This window comes from Macaca mulatta, chromosome 15, assembly GCF_049350105.2.
Source record: "Macaca mulatta isolate MMU2019108-1 chromosome 15, T2T-MMU8v2.0, whole genome shotgun sequence".
In the NCBI taxonomy this organism is placed as follows: Eukaryota; Metazoa; Chordata; class Mammalia; order Primates; family Cercopithecidae; genus Macaca; species Macaca mulatta.
The window spans coordinates 52,998,173-53,020,361 of NC_133420.1; the positions used below are offsets into that span (position 1 = coordinate 52,998,173).

A 22,189-nucleotide genomic window follows, 5' to 3' on the forward strand; every position below is an offset into this window, starting at 1 on the left:
CTAATTATAATGTTATTGAATATTTTGCAGTATTTTAATAGTATAGAATAACTTGCCTCTTGTTCGACATTTCTAAGGAAAGTATAAGTCTTATTCTCTAACAGCTCTATTTTAAAGGGGCTTATACATAATACTATAGTAATAATGACAACACCTAACATTCACTGAGAACTTAAAATGTGTCAAGCACTCTCCTAGATACCCTACATGTATTAACAATGCATTAACCTCATGACCCTAGGAGTTTGACACTATTATATTCCAATTTTACAGATGAGCAAACTGAGGCACAGAGTGATTATCTAACCTGCCCAGGTCACACAACTACCAGTGATAGTGTCAGAACTGAAATCGAGGCAGTCAGGCTCCAGTTGCAGTACCACTAACCAGGAGGAAGACTTTTTCCTAATTCTTTACAGTTCAAAACACAAAAAGAGGGCTGGGTGCAGTGGCTCACGCCTGTAATCCCAGCACTTTGGGAGGCCAAGGCGGGCGGATCACCTGAGGTCAGGAGCTCGAGACCAGCCTGGCCGACATGTGGAAACCCTCTCTCTACCAATAATACAAAAATTAGCCAGGTGTGGTGGCGCACGCCTGTAATCCCAGCTACTCGGGAGGCTAAAGCAGGAGAATTGCTTGAACCCAGGAGGCAGAGGTTGCAGTGAGCCAAGATAGCACCATTGTACTCCAGCCTGGGCGACAGAGTGAAACTCCGTCTCAAACAAACAAACAAACAAACAACAACAAAAAACAACACAGAAGGAGAAACATAGGCACATGACTTAGCCTCTCCATGCCTCAGTTTCCCTCTCTGTAAAATGAGGATAATAACAGAACTTACCTTAAAAATTTATTGTGGGGATTAAATGAACACAATATATGTCAAGTACTTATAACAATGCTGGACACATAGTAAGGGCTTCCTAAGTACTTTCTTTTAGTTTTTTGGTGGCCTGGATATTTTTAAAATAAAAGAGCAAATATATATATGCAAAACTTTACTGTAAGTTGCAGAAAAAAATACTTGGTCTTACCTTGCCTAGGAATAACATAAAATCTCCCACTGTGTTGATGGTAGCCACTCGCAAAGCATTCTCCACCAGAATGACAAAGGCATCCTTTGCTGAGGTGCAGAAGTTGGTGCTGTTGATAGCTGTGGCTGTGTATGCATTCTGGACAAAAGCAAAAACAACATTTTCATCAACAACTGAAACTTCCTTTGTTAAGATATAAACTGAGTATAGCTAAAACACAGCTTTTAAAAATATTTCAGTCAAACACATGGCACCCTTTAATGAGGTAAGATTGAGACTAAGTACAAGAAAATATAAGATTTAAAGCCTCATATGGTAAAAATAACTTTCCATTTGGCTTAGTTTTGGTCCTTTAAAAACACTGTTATTTATTAAAACATACAAAAACCTTTCTAACATCCATTAACTTCTTCCCTGTCTTAGTAAATCAAACATAATTTAATCTTTCCTAGATGACTCAGGGTCGTGACTGTGAACATCAGCAGTGCACTGTAATCATTTAGGTGATGCTTTAAAAGCTGAAGAGGTAGGTGCGGGCATCAGATTGCTGTGGTGTTCTATCTGGACTATCTACTATCTCCTCCTTGGTGGCTTTCTTCTATGCTCTCACTTCTCACAGCTCTTGTAGTACATAGCTCTTTGATGGCTGGCATTTTATACCCCTCCTCCTCCTGGGAGCAGAATCCTAAATCTTTTTGGAGAAAACAGCCTTACCCCATTCCCTGTTTCAGTCCCAGTGAGACTGTCACTACCTCAGGCTCTGGGGATGGGTCTTGACTGACATAAGCCAATTAGCATACTATACCTACTGGCCACAATGATTGGTTCAGAATTGGTAAATAAACCAATCAGAGCCAATGAAGGCAAAAGTGATATTCCCTGGGGCTTCTGGGAAAAAGAGGCTTTCTTTCTCTTCCATAGGTTCTCTTGAAGGTGTGAGGGTATGAATGGCTATAGCTGTTTGGCTAACATAATGAGAAGAGCTGCTGAAGGTCACAGTGTAAAACTGAGGGTGAGGCCAACACCATGAAGTCAGAGCAGGGAGAACCAGGTACTTCACCTTGGTGACAATTGGGACATTGGGAACTTGCCAGATTTCTGAACTTTTCTGTTATAGAAGCTAATAAATTGCTAAGAATCCCAGCTCTTCCCTGCTCCACATTCCCCTCCCTCTCCCTTGTTCAGGTCAGATTGAGCTGAGCTTTCTGTTCCTTAAAATACTGAGTTCTAGCTGATACGCTTTCATTCAATTATACCTGCTTCTGCTGCCCCATGTGCTCTTTGACCTACTAGTCACAGACTGATTTTTTTTTCCATTCTTTTTTATGTTACATTCTAGAACAGCATTGATGTTTTCTGGGAAGTGTGAAAAAGTATTATAACATCAAATATGTTTGAGTCTTAGGAAGGAAAAGTATATGAACTTTGTGACTAAAACTTTTGGTCCTGAGGAATTTTGGGTTTAGTGCTGACTTAAATTGTCACTGGGTCCCAAATGTTGGGATTGCTGGGAAACTGTGGGAGATAAAGGGCTTGCTTTATACTGTGTTGTCTATAAAGCTTTAACCACTGAGCCCAGGAGAGATGGTCTACAATTTATGAATATTCTAATTATAAGCTTGTTAATTATTAGGAGTCTGTAATGAAGATGAGGTTTGAATTATCAAAAATTTAACTTGCCATTATATGATTAAATTCATTGACTAAAAATGCAGAACATTTCAGAGCCAAAGAGAGTATTTTACTGAGCAGGTCACTACCTGTGGTTCCTAAGCTTTTTTCAGTAATGGGGCAGTAGGAAATAAATTATGGTGCTCTTTAAGAAACACATTATGAGGATGGGCATGGTGGCTCATGCTTGTAATCCCAGCATTTTGGGAGGTCGAGGCGGGTGGATTACCTGAGGTCAGGAGTTCGAGACCAGTCTGGCCAACATGGTGAAACCCCGTCTATACTAAAAATACAAAAAAGCCAGGCGTGGTGGGGTGCGCCTGAAATCCCAACTGCTTGGGAGGCTGAGGCAGGGGAATTGCTTGAACCAGGGAGGTGGAGGTTGCAGTTAGCCGAGATTGCACCACTGCACTCCAGTCTGGGCGACAGAGTAAGACTCCATCTCCAAAAAAAGAAAAACAAAACAGAAGTACAGTATGATTTTGGTATATAGAATTCCATCATACAAATTGTGGAAGTTTATTATCAGAATATATTACTATAAGTCTTTTTATCTCAAAAACTAAAATACAGAACATCTTGAAGAAATCATACTAAGTGTTCATTAGCATCTACCTGCTTGTTGCTCCCTTATATTGTCATCTGTCAGTGATTCTTATCAGATAAAAGACAGCAGGCACCACAGAGTTAACTACCTAACTGCAGTGGTCCACGTGTTTTTTTTTTCCATCTTCTACAAAAGCTTCTTTTGAAATACTCTGCCAAAGAAGTAAAAATAAACTATACTTTTGATCTTGTGTAACATTAACCTTGCTGAAAAACGATGAAGAAGAACTGCCCCAGCCAGTTCTATTCTGAAAGAACACAGATTGGTTCCCAGTTCGCACCAGTTCCCTAAGTACTCACAAAAACACCCAGTTAACGATTTATTCTATAGAAGAGGTAGTGAACCTATCACCTGTAGGCCATATCTGGCCTGCCAATTACTTTTTTTTTTTTTTTTTTTTTTGAGACGGAGTCTCGCTGTGTCACCCAGGCTGGAGTGCAGTGGCGGGATCTCGGCTCACTGCAAGCTCCGCCTCCCGGGTTTACGCCATTCTCCCGCCTCAGCCTCCGAGTAGCTGGGACTACAGGCGCCCGCCACCTCGCCCGGCTAGTTTTTTGTATTTTTAGTAGAGACGGGGTTTCACCATGTTAGCCAGGATGGTCTCGATCTCCTGACTTCGTGATCCACCCGCCTCGGCCTCCCAAAGTACTGGGATTACAGGCTTGAGCGACCGCACCCGGCCACCAATTACTTTTGTAAATAAAGTTTTTTACTTTATTTACAGCTGTGCTCATTGTTTACCTATTGTCTATGGCTGCTTTCATGCTACAGTGATGGAATTGTGCAGTCATGAAAGATCCTGTATGGCCCATAAAGCCAAAACTATTTACTCTCTGGTCCCTCACAGAGAAAGCTTGCTGACCTCCTGTTCTAGAGTACTGCCAAGGATTAATATCAATCTCATCTACTCCCTCATCTACTGTATGTGGAACCCACCCTCTTATTGGAAATACAAACCACATTTACTCATTTCAAGTTTTAGTAACTTCCTCCACAACTTTCAATCTTTCAGCATCTCTCACTGTAATTCTTCAGTTCAACAATTTAATTGACAAAGGTCTTCAGTGATCTGGAGTATGACTCCCTTGAAGAGAAATACCTTATTTCCCACATTCTAAGATATAATCAAGAGACTAATGAGCCAGTTATTCATAACAAGTTTTTAGGAGAAAATATCCTACCATATCAAATATACGTATTGATTATGAGATGCATCCTGATGCTAAGTAGCTTCATAATGTCTAGAATCAAGGAAATTGGACAACCCATTTAAATCAACTAGGTACTAGCTTATGGTCACTCCCACCCTCAATGGGAACAACTCACTCTTAACTATAGTGTTCTACCCTTTCCAGTTCACCATGAATTTCTTTGAGACAGAAGCAAGAGAGGACCCACATGTCTCCAGTCTCTCTCCTCTGTTATCATCAGACCAGCTGACATGAGGAGAATGCCCAACACTTCCAAACTAAACTATAAAAACTTTTTTGTTTCCCTCATTAGTTTTTAGAAGCTTCATTTCATTTGTGAATTATTATTATTCCTCTTTTGCTTCTCTCTTATCACCCCACCCTGCGCCATTCCATCTGCTTTTAGGGCAGAAGTCTATCTGTTTGTAGATAAATAAGCAGCAATAATTTATTTTCTCCACCCCTCTGAGAAATTTCTGTGCGGGTCGAACATAGTCACAGAAATTTAGCCTTTTTGGCAATATTTCTATGGATCTATGCAATTCCTTTGTATTCAACCCAACTGAAAAAAAGTAGGTGGCTATTTTGCAAGCTCTTTCACTCCCTCCCAAGGTAGGAAGATGAACTGGATACACAAAAGGTCAAGATGACTTCTTCAGGAAGAAAAATGTGCTGCGAATCATAGCAGGCCAATGAAAATTCCCTCCTTTTCTATACTTCCTAGTCTAAAAGAATTCATGCTTAAGGTTCTTAGGAATTTTGGAGTCCTTTGTGGCTTTCCCTGATAACTATTCCCTGAACTTTCTTCAGACTTTCTTGGTTAAGATTTTTAGAGTCCACCCACCTTCTTCTCAGACAGCCTTCCTTATCTGGAGTTAAACTGCCCACAGACAGACATCACTGATTAACATTTAGCCCACGCTCAACATTTGCTTGGGTAGGACACAAGCTTGAGGATATTCAACCCCCAGGAGCAAGATGAAGGATGACCACCATCCGGAAATCTTTTTAAAGGATGCCTGTTAGCCCACGCAATCCCTGGTTGTAATTCTGTGTGACGGGATATAGTTAAAAAGTACTGATCATGTGAAAGAAAATATGTTAGGGCAGAGGGTCACATGCATGTAACAGGCCTGTGTGGCCATCTGTCCCAGAATACAACTTCTTCATTTTCACATCTTCTTTCCTTTCTCTAGTGAAGGACCCAGAAATTCTCTTAAAGTTTAAAATATTTACATAATGACTCACTTAATAGGGGCAAGCTAGACAGCAATGCTAAGGGAATATAGGGTATGTGCAGTTCTGTGTGGATCCTTATAAATTAAATAAATGAAAGGGTAATGACAATTATTCCTTTCTTATTTAAGGCACAGGGGAGAAAGGGAATGCTATGGTCTGAATGTTTGTGTCTTCTCCAAGTTCATATGTTGAAACATAGTCAGCAAGGTAATGGTATTAGTAGGTAGGGTCTTTGGGAGGTGATTAGGTCATGAGGGGTCTACTCTCATGAATGGGATTAGTACCCTTGTTAAAAAAATTACCCCAAAGAGCTATTTTGTCTCTTCCACCATGTGAAGTCACAGTAAGAAAGCGCCATCTCTGAACCAGGAAACAGGCCCACACAAGCCACGGATTTTGCTGGTGCCTTGATCTTGGATTTCCCAGCCTCTAGAACTATGGGGATAGTTCTCATAAACTACATAACTATGAAAAATAAATTTCTGTTGTTTAGAAGCCACCTAGCATATGGTATTTTGTTATAGAAGCCTGAACAGATTAAGACAGGGCACAAAGTCAAACTCATACTCTATGCCTTATCCAATTTTGTTCTAAATTCTTAGACTTTTTCAAAGTCATAAAAATTATAAGTATGTTGCAAATCTTAATTTCAACAGGCTTTCTTTCTTTCTTTCTCTTTTCTTGACAGAGTCTCGCTCTGTTGCCCAGGTTGGAATGCAATGGCTCAATCTCGGCTCACTACAACCTCGGCCTCCCAGGTTCAAGCGATTCTCCTGCCTCAGCCTCCGGAGTAGCTGGGACTACAGGCATGAGCCACCACATCTGGCTAATTTTTGTATTTTCGTTAGAGATGGGGTTTCACCATGTTGGCCAGGATGGTCTCGAACTCCTGACCTCAAATGATCCACCTGCCTCGGCCTCCCAAAGTGTTGGGATTACAGGCATGAGCCACCGTGCCTGACCTCAATAGATTTTCTTTAAAAACATCAGTGTCTTAGTTTACAGAATGAATCATTAAAATTTGAGATGTCTGCATATTTTCTATAATAAACCATATTTTTGTTTATGCCACTCAGAAATGTATATATATTTATATATATTTATATAAATGTATATAAATAGATGAGAAAACAATGCTAGCCTTAAAGAGTTGTGTTGACCACATTTCAAACGTGGCCATTTCCTATGAGCCCAGGAGACATGAAGCACTGCGGGTGATCAGTCCCCACATTGTAGCACTTTGTATTCCCAAACAGAACTACAAAGTATGAGTTCAGAATAACTCTCCCTAAGCCTTTGCTCACATGTTTGATTTACTACTATTTTAATGTTCCACTTAAAACTTCAAACATCATGCCTACAAAATGCTGACCAAAATGGACAAAATGTGTACAAAAAAGATCAACATCTCACGGTTGTTGGTACTAAATCACTGACTAATGTTTAGCTTGGGATATGCTCAAAACCTTTGATTTTTGTAACCTTTTAATCGACTATCTTGATATCATATGATGTGTTTTCTTCCTTCAGTATAACTGCACATCTCCTTTTCAAGATTTTTATAGTTTTGTATCACCCTGTTAGTCTTTTTGAGTCCAAATATTCACTAATATAATTAATAGTTCATTCAGAAAACACTAAAAGACCACCTATTGTATATTGGGCACTGTGCTAGCTTCTGAGGAGACCAAGAAAAAGAAGATCTTTACTTTAAAGGAGCTAGAAATGTAAAGGTAAAGTTAATAGATAACTTCGATATAGTGTTGTTAGTATTTGAATATTAAGGTATGACCTAGTGTTAGAAGCTCAGCAGAGGGGCTGGTGTGGTGAAGGATGGCTTCTTGGAGTGACGCTCAGGCAGAATCATTAAGACTCAGTAGGAACTACTCAGGTGTTGGAAGTCATCCCAGGCACACTTGGAAAACTGCAAAAGCAAAAGGTGCCTGGGGGACGGCAGTGGGATTGAGACTAGAGATCTGGGCTTAGCATACCTCTCCAAGGATAAGCTACTTAGTGATGGGTATAAAAATGCAATTATGATCATCTTTAGTGTATCCACCAACTTTCTGATAAAGACGATTTGGCCTCAAACCAATTTTAAAGAACCCAATTTTTCAGGCTGTTATGGCCGTTACTAATTATTTTAAGAATGAGCTTCCAAACATTTATACATCCATAGGGAATATTATGACCTATAAGAATGTATTTTGCTAATGAAACATCATACCTACTTTCTCATAGTAACCACAGAGCCCAGTAAAGCAAAGTCCGGGCATGCTCAATACCATGACCATAGAACTATCAACCTGTGACTAGCCTGAAGTGAATGGAAAGTGCAATGCTACTCTTTAATCACTTAGCGGCAAATGGTGAGAAAGTCAATTTTACCTCTGGCCTATTAGATGAGGGCATTAATACATTAGAATTGACTTTTGGGGAATGGAAAAGTAACTTAAAAAAATAAAGAAAAGAAGGAAGGAATGCCCCACAGAGACTCCTAGATCCTCAGATATTAGATAGATAGAGGACTAACCCATTCCCCTAAGCCCTTTTATCCTATAAATATCAATTCTTCCATTCAAGCTTATAAGTAGTACTTCCTTTGATAATATTTCCCAGGCCAATATCATAGTGTTTAACAGTTGGGGACCCCCCCCTAAAAAAAGTATCAGCATAGAGAGCACACTAGTTTGAATGATAGTAGCTAGTTGCAGAGAGGGATAAAGCGTCACAACAGCTTTACACTGAAGTTTTCAAACAACATTTTTAAAAATGAAAGGATAATAATAGCCACAGTAGTCAGATTCTTAGGGAAAACTTAAAAAATGAAGGAATGTGAATTAAGGGATAAGAGATAAATGCTTTCCCTGAAAAACAAATCCTAGTGATGTTTCATCTATTTATTAAAATAAAAATAATAACCTATGTAACAAACCTGTTCATGTACCCCTAAACCTAAAATAATAGTTGGAAAAAATTAAAATAATAATGAGCCTTGGCAAGCATATACATTAATTTAAAAAATAAGAATATGATTGAAATAGACATACTTTATCAAGGTACAATGTACAATACCACAAGAAAAACATAACATCTTTCAATTAAGTTTATTTTAGCTTAGGAGAAGAAACAATGAACCTATCTTTGAAAGTAAATATTAGATTTATTTTTAAAATATTTTACCTGATTTAAATAATTTAGGCACTTTTCAAGACACCAAAGGCAACAAATGCAAGATTTCAGCACACATCGTGCACAAGCATTTTCCTGGATAGGGGAAAAATTGAAATAATCAAAAAACCAAAGAATCAAACTGTCATATAGAAGACTTCAAACATTAGAAAAATAAATAAAAATTTTAAAATCACAATTTATGCTTCAAAGCCTCCATACTTGTCTACTTCCTCCTTAAAACATAATGACTGAATTATTTTTAATAAGTTAAATTCAATGTTTATTTAGTCTCTATTGCATATAAGATACAACGAAGTTTGTAACACCTGCAAGGTACTTACGATCTAGTAGGAGAAAAAAATACTAAATACAAAAAAGTTACAGTCAGAATGTAGTATAGATACTAAGTGTTTTAAGAGTGGAGAACAAAGAGACAGCATCATTTGGGAGATGGCAGGAATCAGGAAAGGTTTCTACAAAGGGGTAGAATTTGAGCTAAACTATGTTGAAATGCATGTTATTCCCACAGTCAAGGATAGGGAAGAAGTTCTAATAAGGAAGATATGTGAGTTAACAGAGAGGAAGAGCAGCACAGGAAACTTTTAGTAACTAGTGATTGGATGAATTTTGCCAGAGCATACGGAGCGCATGAGTGGGAGACAGGGTAGAAGGGCTAGATTTTGCCTCGTAAAGACTTTGAAGAAAACACAACTTTGTATTTAACATTATTGGGTGCTTTCCTACATGCAGAACTGAGGTCTGGAATGTGCCCACAGAAAGTACAGAAATGCATTTTCCTCTTACCTTTCCTTTGAGCTGACTGTGAATATACATAAGGATCATTCGCGGAATTTTGACTAATGTGATAATAAAAGATCCTTTTGCCACCGTACCAAGGTGGTAACGAATAAGGCGATTTACTGATGCCAAAATAGGTGTAAATGGCAAATTCCTTTTATCCCTATTTAAAAAATGACCAAAGACAATTAAAACAAAGCCTAGATCAGGATGGAAACACAGGTATGGTTTAGAGTTCAATGCAGTGAAAAAAAAAAAAAATCAGCTCATCATTCTTATTTTGTCTTATGACAAAATGGCCAAGTGATATATAACTATTACAAATGCTACACATATGCTATATAAAATTAATGTCATTGCTCTATGGTTTCATGGGGTTCTGATGCTCTAATACTTCAAGTTAAATAAAACTGTGCTCCGAAAGCTTTTATTAGTGAATACTTATGGGGTTAACCACATAATCAGAAAATAGAATTTAAAAAGATGTTCAATTTAGACTTGGCATATAATTATAATAGAAAACTATGAGGCCTAAAGCTTTCATATTTGGCTCTAAAGTTACCAAAGGGAACTCACACTTGTTCCGGTCTAAACAAACTAAAAAGATTTGTCCTTTGATGGACTTTTATACAAAGCAGAAGTACGTATGGCACCACTATAAGATTTATTCTTCTGCTAAATACAACTTGTGACATCACGATAAATTTTTTGAGACAATTGCAGAAAAGTATAAAGAATAAAACAACAATCTCTCATTTGACCACCTCCCAGAATTATCAACTATATATAACACTCTATCATATTCATTTCTAATTATTTTGTTAAAGAAATGAAACTCCTACCAGCCCCAGTCTGATTCCCTTCCCCTCCAGCCTGTGGACACCGTCCCTTAGATGAACTTGAATTTTCTAATAACAACAATTTCTCACCTAGTAAAATAGTATGTTACCACAGCTCCTGCCACTGTCATCTGCTGACACGCCAGAATAAATTCACTGATCCAAATCAGGCCCACCACATGGTACCACCACATGTACTGCAGAGGCCCAGAAATTTTGAACTCCACAAAGCCTTGCTCATTCTGAACAGGACTGCCTAGGAAAATATCAAGGGAGGAAAGAAGAAGCACATAAAGTACAAATCCAGAAATACGGCAATTAAATAGAAGGCAATAGGGCCCCCCTACCCCAAGCCACAAACCTTCTGATCCGTGTGCTATTTCATAAAGGGACAAAAACAACTATCACTTGAAAAGTTGTGAAATTAAGAATTGTACTATTATGCATTTTGATGTCCTCAGAGGCATCATATAAAGCTTTTAAAAGTTGTTCTATTTGATAAAATTCTTCTTATATTATCAATTATTTAGTTTAACCATGAATTTTCAAACACTTCAGTTTTTTTCAAGACCTATTATTTATCCAATCATTATGGATTTCTTAACAAAGTACAGAAATTATTATTATATTCAATTGCTAAGTGTGTGTGCTGAATGGACAGATAAGTTACATAGTTACATACAAGTTTACTAACCTTATGATACTCTTTACAATTAGTTCCATTTAAGTTTAACCTTTGATATTCGGTATGGCTGTAAGAAAGTCTGAGTGTCTAACTATTAACTATATCCTCACTTGGAGCTCTAGGTAGGGTCAGATCGTTTCCAAACTAGAAAATCTCAAGGAAGTAAGTATATCCTTGGCTATACCTGGGATTTGAGGTAACTCCTGAGTGACATTGCATTCATTGGTTCATCTTAGAAGGAATCTAAATGTCTGAGTCAGTACCAGAACTTACTTCAAATTCATGATCATTTCAGAATTAGAATGCAATTTCAGGCCTTCCCTGATCTAGACTTACATGGCTAGGATGTTCTAAAAAATCACGAATATGGGCTGGGCGCGCTACCTCACGCTTGTAATCCCAGCACTTTCGGAGGCTGAGGTGGACGGATCACATGAGACCAGGAGTTCAAGAGCAGCCTGGGCAACATGGAGAAACCCTGTCTCTACCAAAGATACAAAAATTAGCCAGGCGTGGTGGTGCATACCTGTAGTGCCAGCTGCTCGGGAGGCTAAGGCAGGAAAATCCTTTTAAACCTGTGAGGCAGAGGTTGCAGTGAGCTGAGATCGCACCACTGCACTCCAGCTTGGGCGACAGAGAGACACTCTGTCTCAAAAAAAAAAAAAAAAAAAAAAAAAAAAAAAAAAAAGCCAGGAGCAGTGGCTCACGCCTGTAATCCCAACACTTTGGGAGGCTGAGGCAGGTGGATCATGAAGTCAGGAGTTCAAGACCAGCCTGGCCAATATGGTAAAACCCCGTCTCTACTAAAAATACAAAAATTAGCCGGGCATGGTGGCATGTGCCTGTAGTCCTAGCTACTAAGGAGGCTGAGGCAGAAGAATCGCTTGAACCTGGGAGGCGGAGGTTGCAGTGAGCCACGAGAGCGCCACTGCACTCCAGCCTGGGTGACAGAGCAAGACTCTGTCTAAAAAAAAAAAGACGAATATGGAGTAGGTTATTGAAGAGCCATAACCACTACAAGTTCTGATGGCTATTGGACCGTCACCAACAAATGTCTGAAGAATCACCTCTCTCTGATGTTCTAAAATACTGGAATGCAAATCACGTTTGTCACTAAGAGAAAGAAGCATATCTTCTTACCGGTAGTGCCAAGAAAAAGAAGTGTCATGATCCAGTACGCCCAAAACAAGACAAGAGCAAAGAAAGTCCAGAAGGGTTGGAAGACTAGCAGTGGCAAGTGAATGAAGACCTTGCCAGCTACGTGGAACAAGGCGATGGTAAGAGCAACACGTTTGCGCATAACCAACATTATCAGGAATAAGATCACCTGTATGGAGAGAATGGTTTCAGTTATTCTAAGTAGTGAAAACAGAAACCGAAAATAGTGGAAATTTTTAACATAACCCTTCACTCCCAAACCTGGAGGTAGCATTCTTTGAATTTCAATAATATTTTAGCAGTAAGTATCTCTCTTGCAATATTTATTGTCAATTGTATATTACGGTTACCAAGTGTCCTTTAAAGCAAAATATAAAGGATTTATCAACTTATTAATACATCCTAGAATTTTTTCCTTTTCCCTTTGCCACTCATTATGAATCAAAACATATTGTCAGTCAGGATGAGACTCTTTATTTAAACAGATACACCACAAAAATGAGGTTTTTATTTCTATCTTCCTTATTAGACCAACAGCTCCTTAAAAGTGGGATCTGTGTCAGATTCACCCCTTGCTTCCTCCCACCCCCACATCCCATCTCCAGCAGCTGGCACAGCAAATTGTACCTAAAATGAGATTTCATTCATATTTTGTTGTAATATCTGTATAACAATAACTAACAAATATCTTTTGGCATCAATGGTTTTATGGTGGCTTTATTTTTTGTTTCTGATGCTCAATAAAAAGCTTGGGATTGCTCTTAGAAGTAATGATTTTTTTTTCTTTTTTCAGAGAGAAGATAATGATGAACCAAAGATATACATATAAATTATTTAACCACATGTTAATTGGTAATTTTATTGCTTAATACCTAAGCAGCAAATCTCACACACACACACACACACACACACACACACACACACAAATACACATATATATTTTGGAGATAAGTTCTCACTCTGTTGCCCAGGCTGTAATGCAGTGACACAATCATGGCTCAAGTGACCCTCCCACCTCTGCCTCCCAAGTAGCTGGGACCACAGGTGCACACCACCATGCTCAGCTGATTTTAATTTTTTATGGAGACAGGGTCTCACTATCTTGCCCAGGTTGGTCTACAACTCGTGGGCTCAAGAGATCCTCCCACTCCAGTCTCCCAAAGTGCTAGCATTATAGGCATAAGCCACTGTACCTGACCAGACGTACATTTCTGAAATAATGCCATATTGTTAAATGAAAAGTTTGAAAGACAAATGGGAAGATAATTAGTGAACAAGTAAATGGAATGATATATTTTTTAACATACTTTTCTGCAGTAAAGGGAATCATTTTTAAAAAGTAATTATCTTATGACAGTAAGAAATATGTTCTTGTAAACAAATGGTAATGTAAATATTCTAGGTGAACATCCTGTCTCAAAAAGCAGTCAGGGTAGAAAAAATGTTTCATCAAATAGCACTCATCCATGAGGGAATCCTTCAGGAGATTTTTTAGTGTTTCATACACTATGGGACAGAGATATTATCTACTGGAGATCAGGGTCAGGAATGCAAAAGCTAGATTTGAGTTTCTGCTCCATTAATGATCTCCTGCAAATAAAACACAAAACCGAAAGACAAGCCAAAGCCTAAACTCACTGTGAACACTGTAGCTGAAATGGCATAAATGAGGAGGGCCCGAAGGTTGTCTTCAGCTATCTGAAGCTGCTCGGGAGTAATAGTTTCTTTGGGAGACCTTCTTTGCTTTGCATACAGCCACCACAGTACACCTGTGCCTCCTGGAGACAAAAGACCCAATTTTTAATGCAGTAATTAGCATAAGAAAATGTGTAACATAAATTCTCAATTTTCTTGACCCTTCCTACTGATCATCATGGGACTAATGCAGTGACAATCCATTTGGCTGGGAAGTACGTAGCAATAACTTTTTGCCAGCATAAAGAAAGTGTCCATTACTCTATTATCATCCTCCACATTAAGCACTTATAAATCCTTCAGTATATCAAATAAGCTTCCTTCAAATTTATTTATTATTGACTATGAAGCTAAGAGCGAGCCAGTAGAAACATACACCCCTGAGAGGAACTGATCACAAAGAAAGAGCCTCAGCATTTAAGCTGAGGAGGCTGAAGGAAGGAAATAAGCATCACAGAAAACATCAATGAAGCTTGAAGAGGGCAAGGATCTTCTCTGTTGTACTCATCACAGATACCTCTGTGTCCTGCACTGACACAGTAATGCAGTTGATTAAATATTTGTACAATGAATACATGCAAATCAAAAGAACAGTTCCCTCCAAAGGGAGGAACAAAGAGGAAACCTCTGATAGTGGTGGGTGCTAGGGATGAGCATTTTTTAATCTCCAACACTGGTTGAGAGATTCAAAGAACGAGACTGAAGACGGAGACAAACCTACCTCCACATATGAGAGCTGACTTACATACCTACCTTCAACCCATTCAGCAAACATGTTGAATGCTACAGCACCTATTGTTCTAGCTAGAGATAGAGCAGTAAACAAGGCTGAGTCCTCACTCTTGCTGCTCATGGAACTTATGTAATAGTAGGGGGGGAAAAATAAGAAAACAAGGAAAAATACAATATATTAAGTCTAAAGAAAAAATGATCTCCTGGTAAGAAGGATATAGAGTGTTTGGGTAGGGAAAGCTTTGCAATTTTATATATCATGGGTAAGCAAGGCCTCACTGGTATTAGTAAGATGATAAGTGAGCAACGGAATCAAAGACAGAGAGCAATCTATGACACTATCTAAGGAAAGAGTGTTCTAGGCAAAGTTCAAAGAGGCTGAGGTAGAATCATCCTTAGCATGAGAGCAAGAAGACCATTGTGGCTACTGCAATGAACAATGCAGAAAGTGGTAGAGATGTGGGCAGACAGGTAGCTGGGGACCAGACCATACTGTAAGGCCTTGTAGGTCACAGTAAAAAAATGGATAATTCAGAGTAGAGAGATGTGTGTGTGTGTGGCTGATACGATAAACATCTGGGAGATAAAAAACTGAAGTGAAGTCGAGGTACATCAACATCTGCACTCAAGAGTGAATGAGGTCAAAGACAAATTCCATTGCCTTTTTGTTGGCAAACACCAAGTACAAATTTTCCATCTGTTGAAGAGGAAGAAACAAATCAAAACTACCAGAAATTGGTGAAAAACATTTGAGAGCAAGGGGAATGTTTCCATTTTGAAGTCTTGCAGGTACAAGAAAATTGTTCGGAAAAATGTTTAATATATTCAGAAAATGGAAGAAGAAAATATGTTTCCTAGAAACAGAAATGAATTATAGGAGAAAAGCTGAAGTTAAAAAAATAGAATGAAATTGAAATAATGATGTCAAGGAGGAAGCTATTCACAATAGCCATGGTAGACAGTATTTAGTATTAAACTTTTAATTTGTGTTAGGAACTGTGCTATGTCCTTTATAGATGTGATCTAATTTAATCATCACAACACTATTAATATCTAGAGCTTTAAAGTTTCGTCTAATTCTGAATCATAATTAAATTTGCCTATGATCTTTTGGGGGAATCTTTTTAATTCTGAAATTTTTTATTTGTGTATTTGATTATTGTTTCTGTTCCATTTTTTTCTTTCTCCTGAGGTCATGGTTTATTCTTCTGCTATCATCTTCTCACTTACCATTTTACTTTTTTGGTAATTTTCCTTTACATTCAGGAAAACCTCTTCAAATTTATTTCCAAATAACTGATTTAGTTTTCCTTACTAGCAGTTCTGTACTACTTTATAGAAGAAGGACAAGTAGTTCCTACTAAAACTAGTCCAGGAAAACGTAAATGTAAATATAATCATAAAACTTTTTAAGGCAAAGATAAACAAGATTTTTAAAAAGATACAGCAGGTGAAAATAATATTTTAACTTTAATTATAACCCTAGTACAAAAGCTCAGACTAGGGCAAAAAGTGGGAGGGAGCAGAAGAGAGTAGGGGATGAAAGGAAGCAAAGTTTATGCTAAATTTAAGGGAGGTAGGGGAGAACTCAACATATATCATCTTATTTCTGACTTTAATAATCACAGTAGTCTAAAGAATTTCAGGAAAGACAGAACAGATGAGAACAGTAAGACCAAACATACCAGTGAAGATTATAAATGTAATGAGAACAAATTCCATTACTAAAAGGTTTCATATTCAGCTGGTAAAATTTAACTATATATGCTCATATACATATGCATAGAAAAAAAGTCCGGACTTCAAATGCCAACAGTGATGAAATGAGGGGAGGGGCAAATAGAATTATGAGAAATTTTAAGGCAAAAATTAACAGTCTTCCTTGAAGATATAGCATGTGAAAATAAAATTTATTTTCTTCTTTATATTTCTATTTTCTACTAAAGTAGTTAAGTACCATGAAAACAAAGAAACAAATAGCTTACCAAGTGAACCGAGTATGACCAGAATTGTTAAGATCCACACAAGTACTCTTGATATATACCTGATTATCACCATCAAAATCATTGATAGAACTGCAGGGAAGATAAATAGAGAACATATAGAATATTATTTGAAAACACAGGTAAATATAAAGAAAACCTTTTCGATGGTTGCTTTTTTCCCCAGGGAAATAATCTGTTGCTACTGACCACAATTTAGATAAGGAAGGAAACTGGCTGCTGTTGTATTTGACTTTGCTACTTGTACCACTTAAATAGCATCACTCGAAACCAAAGTCACCTAACTGTGGGTTTATAAACTACAGAAAAAAATACATGCAAATGCACATGGTGACTCAAAAACAGCACAGGACTGTTGTGGATTCACCACGGGGAAGACATCAGACATGCAAACATACATGCCAGCACACAAAGTATAGAGAATGACATGTCATGTTGGTGACAAGAAAAATTACTACACATAGACAGAGATCAGTTAAATTAGGCGCTACCCTTTATTGAGTAATCTATGTATTTCAGGACCAACTTAACTTCTCTGACAGTCAGTCCAGAAGCTAAATGGCATCTTATCCTTTTCTGGCTGTTTCTCCTCTAGAACTCCAAAGGATGGTCTGACCCTATGGAGTAACATCTTGAAGCCTACTATGGCCGAACTTCCTCTGTCTAATTTCTCAACTGAGGTCGGGGGTCCCAGGTAAGGAGACCTTCCTCAAAAAGGAGCAAAGCTGTTTGAGTTATACAGCCAATTATTCTACCTGCCCCAAGCTAAATCCCATGTGCTATAATACTGAGTAAAAATCTTAAAGAAGAAAGGAAAGATTTAACCATTGCATGGGAATTACATTTCTGAAATAATAATTTATAAATTTCTTAATTATCTAAAGGCCCATTCCACAAAAAATGAACAAAGATTTTTTAAGTTTATATTACATACTTAAGCCTCAAAAGAGAATCATTCTAATAAAAAATAGAATTCTGATGGCTTAACATTATTGGCACTATTTTTAATTGGATTTTTAGTTTTTTGGTTAAAGTATTCAACTATTTCAAAAACCAAATAATTTTGATATAAAGCTAGACTAAGAGTCAAGTTTCTTTGGGCCACTTGCAAAGCCAAATAAATGGTTGGGATTCGTGTCTAGGTAACATTATTGAGGTACTCACTTTTGCAATAAATGTACAGGAACCAAAAACAGATGGGAGCCTTTCAAATATCACAGAAATAGATTTTCATATGGACAGCATTATTTCAATTGAGTCAAGTACTACCTAAGCAAAAAGAAAATACTCTCTAATGACAGGAAAGACGGAAATACAGCTTGTATCTTCTCAATGGCTATAATTGTTAACAGGCATAAATACTAAGTTTACTTATATAATGAAATAGCTGTTGGTTCCTACCATAGTTTACTTCTCCCAACTAAGAAGGCCTATACATTCTGATAAGGTACACATAGTTCTAGAATAATACAGGGAGTGTTAATCTTGAAAATAAATTTTTTATTTGATTTATTATCTATTTATGGACTAGAAAACTCAGTGGCTAATAGGTGGAGATTTCCTAATTTTTCCAGCAATACATTGATACTATGCACTGTAGCAATGAAAAGGAAATTACATACTTCAAAACTAATCTATCAGAAATCTATATTCTTAGATGGGAATATATAAGAGAATATGTCGCCTCCTGTATAAGTAAATATACCTTTTAGGAATCATAACTAAAAACAGAGGGTAGTTGATTCATTAAAAGAAGCCTCCTGCTATCATATTAAAGTAGCTGTGGACTAAGTAACCAATGTTTGGGAAAACACTAGTTTTCTCCCATGAAAGAAAAAAAGGGAATGAGTTTCAGATATATATACATACTTATATGTACATATTCTTAACTATATATAATCTGAAACAATGATTTTGGCTATGGGAAGTTAAACATTTTACAAGTATCCCCAGTTGTATTCATATTTTGGCTAAAAGACAAAACAGTCTTCTTCTCCAATACTATGCAATAGCTAATAATGAGAAAAACAATTACCTAGTGATAACAAGCAAAGTCCCAATATAATTTCTTTGCTGGTCATTACTCCACTAATCAGCCTGTGTAAGACACTATTGTCACTGACAAAGGTGATCAGGGCCTCTGCAAACTTGGCATAGCAGGAAATGTTCACAGGAGCACAGCGATGGAAGAATGGAATAGGTGCACTGGTGACACAAGAAAAAAAAAATCAGAAAAAAAATTACTCCTACTTAATATAAATGCCACATCAAACACACAAATGAAAGGTGAATATGGCTGCAATACACTCCACCCTCCACGCATCATTATGGGAGCTAAGAGCTGTGTGCTTAATGCTATGAGGATGACTGTCATGGGTAGTGATGCAAATCTTACCACAAGCCTTATCAAAGAGGGTGGAGTGCATGTTCCAACAGAAGACATTACCCTCCCCTTCTGAAAAGAAACACACACACACACATACACACAGAACTACCAAAAGCAAAACCAAACACTTAAAACTCCTTAGCCTGCACATCTACCAGTCAAGGGGCAGATGACAAAGCTTACAAACACATACTTTATTGAACTGAAAATGAATTTTTGCCATAAGCGATTTGAAAATAAAAAGCACATGCTTTTACTTGAAATGTGCCACCATTAATAGAACGTTTCCTCTAACAAAACAGCATACAAAATCTCAGATTAATAAAGGTGTTTACAGCATAAGCTTAATACCTCTCATATAAACAAAGTCATGCTGAGACATCAACAAACAGCATAATAGGCAGCTATTTAAAACAGTAACCATGAGTAGTAATATATAGAAATGCTTATAATGTAATAATAGAAGGGGAAAAAGTATATCGAATGTGATATCTCTGCATAAAAGATTACACATAATCATGAGAACAGAAAATAATTAAAAAGTGAGAAATAGTGGATTTGTTAGGATCACATAATTCTGGGCTATTTTCTTTTCATCAGTCACTATTAATCTAAGGTTATCTGTGTCTAAAAAGATGTAAAATAACCAATTACTTAGTCATTTATATTAGGCTTATATGGACTGAAGCTTTTACTTGCGAAAGACTACAGCTATGTGTAAACTGTGACATTAATCTGGTTTGTTACAACATGGTTCTACTTCTGAGAGGATAGTATACACTATCCTCAACTTCTGAGAGGATAGTATACACTAATCAATGAGAGATTTTAAACACAGAACTATGAATATGCCTTTGGTTGTGATTTACTCGAATTCTAAGACAGCCATATGTATGTCCATGCATAAAGACACACTTATATGTGCCTTATGTTAAAATTTAGCCATGGCTAACATGAATCCCACATTTCCAGAATTGTTCTTGTAACTTTTTTTTTGGAGACGGAGTCTTGCTCTGTCGCCCAGGCTGGAGTGCAGTGGCACCATCTCAGCTCACTGCAAGCTCCGCCTCCCGGGTTCACGCCATTCTCCTGCCTCAGCCTCCCGAGTAGCTGGGACTACAGGCGCCCGCCACCTCGCCCGGCTAGTTTTTTGTATTTTTTAGTAGAGACGGGGTTTCACTGTGTTAGCCAGGATGGTCTCGATCTCCTGACCTCGTGATCCGCCCGTCTCGGCCTCCCAAAGTGCTGGGATTACAGGCTTGAGTCACCGGGCCGGCCCCTTGTAACTTTTTTTAAAATGGTATCCATGAAAATATGTTCATAGAACTTTAAGTTACAGCTACAACTACGTTTTTGACTGGAACGATACAAATGTGTTCTCATTCTTGGTTGGCACTGTATTTTGGTCCAATGAGTGGATAAAATTACATGGTTGGGCACTACAAGGTTTCTAATCTCAGCAAAGCAACTTTGTATGACCTGAAGCAAAACACTATCCTCATTTCCTTCCTTGAAAAACAATGTTTCTTTTCCAGTAAGAATATAAGCACACTATGTATCAGTTTCCTTTAAATGGTAGTAAACGAGCACCATTGGTGGTAAGAATAAGTGACATCTTCCATGCTGTCATATTTGGTGGAACATTAAAATAATATAATTTTAAAGATCTAGCTTTGCCTTAGTCTTGCTTTAGTAAATATATCCAAAATTGATGACATAACAATATGACATGAATATTTGTTTTTAAAAATTGCCTCTTGCATCCCTGTGTATTTGTGTAAACCTCCAAAATGGTATTAGTGAAAGTTAATGCCAAAGGTTTGACATCGTATCAGAAAGCACAGGAAGTCAGAGCATTCTAAGAAATGCTTGAATTATAGGTATTCAAATCATTGTTTTTTTTTAACCAAAAAGTGCTTCACAAATGATGCAAAAAGATATTAAATTATAGAATACTTTTAAGTGAAGTAGATTTAGTTAAAAATATTATGAGACTCAAAAAAGATTAACTGTAAATTTCTAAGTCAATAGAAGCTGATTTGTTACAGAAATCTTTAAACTGACAACTTTGCCATGATGAAACTTCTTTTCTGATGTTGTCTAGATGCTATCTCTGCAAGTTAATGTCTCTGCCTAAGGACTCTTCTAACCATATTTTTAAACTAAAGCCTGGTTCTCTATCCTTCAAAACTAAAATCCTCTCTGTTTCATGATTATCTATAACTCCATCCTCTTTATTTATTACCCCATCATCTGTGATTTAGTGTCTATTTAATTCATTTGCCTCCAACCTTGAACATAAAATATATTCACTTAACGATACTGATGTCTTTTTCTTGTTTTCAGTACCCACTATTTTTCTCAGCCCTGCTTTCCTGTTTTCTTTTTCCTGCCAGGTAACTATAAAAACCCCCAATTCTTCTAATCTTGCACCCTGCCTGTAACTCCATCTCTCTCTCTTACTTTCTCCATTGGTTAGCTGAAAGAGTAGGAGTAAGTACTCTGCAAGTCTCTTCAGATCATCATCATCATCCAAGAGGGCACCCATAAATCGATGACACAAAATTATATAGGAACAGGATGCCCAATATGTTCAGTGTTGTTGTTGTTGTTGTTTTCAAATTTAGGATGAGAATAGATGATTTTAAAATAGAATGACTATAACTCTCAAAATGAAAATACTTCATTTTTATTTAGGAGGAAATGCTGGGTAATATCTGCTCTGAACTTACCCTTTCAAACATTTTTACACACTGTTTATTAACAGTTGGCCAATTGGAAAGAGTACTTTTGTAAGTATCCTTCAAAGAACTGGAGTAAAATAACAGCAGCCCTTTACACCAAAATTCAGTCTATGTCAGTTAAAAAATAAATAAATAAATAAAATAAAATAAAATAAAACAACCTGATGCTCTAAATTTAAAGGTATAAAATTAGCACACGCTGATTAACTACATTGTCTAGCTGATAGTCAAAAT

The 22,189-nt window shown here is 37.3% G+C and overlaps 1 protein-coding gene across 13 annotated transcripts in view; it reads right to left on the reverse strand.

The window, feature by feature from the left end:
* The window catches only part of SLC44A1 (solute carrier family 44 member 1), a 197,849-nt gene that overhangs the window by 64,275 nt on the left and 111,385 nt on the right, over positions 1-22,189 (reverse strand). For all 13 annotated transcript variants that reach the window (XM_077968385.1, XM_015117154.3, XM_077968381.1 and 10 more), the window contains 8 exons: positions 18,861-19,030; positions 16,808-16,897; positions 14,034-14,173; positions 12,378-12,564; positions 10,643-10,808; positions 9,720-9,876; positions 8,925-9,008; positions 1,035-1,172 (listed from right to left, as the gene is read on the reverse strand). In XM_077968385.1, the coding sequence (XP_077824511.1) occupies positions 1,035-1,172; positions 8,925-9,008; positions 9,720-9,876; positions 10,643-10,808; positions 12,378-12,564; positions 14,034-14,173; positions 16,808-16,897; positions 18,861-19,030 (1,132 nt within the window). The remainder of the gene's footprint in view (positions 1-1,034; positions 1,173-8,924; positions 9,009-9,719; positions 9,877-10,642; positions 10,809-12,377; positions 12,565-14,033; positions 14,174-16,807; positions 16,898-18,860; positions 19,031-22,189) is intronic.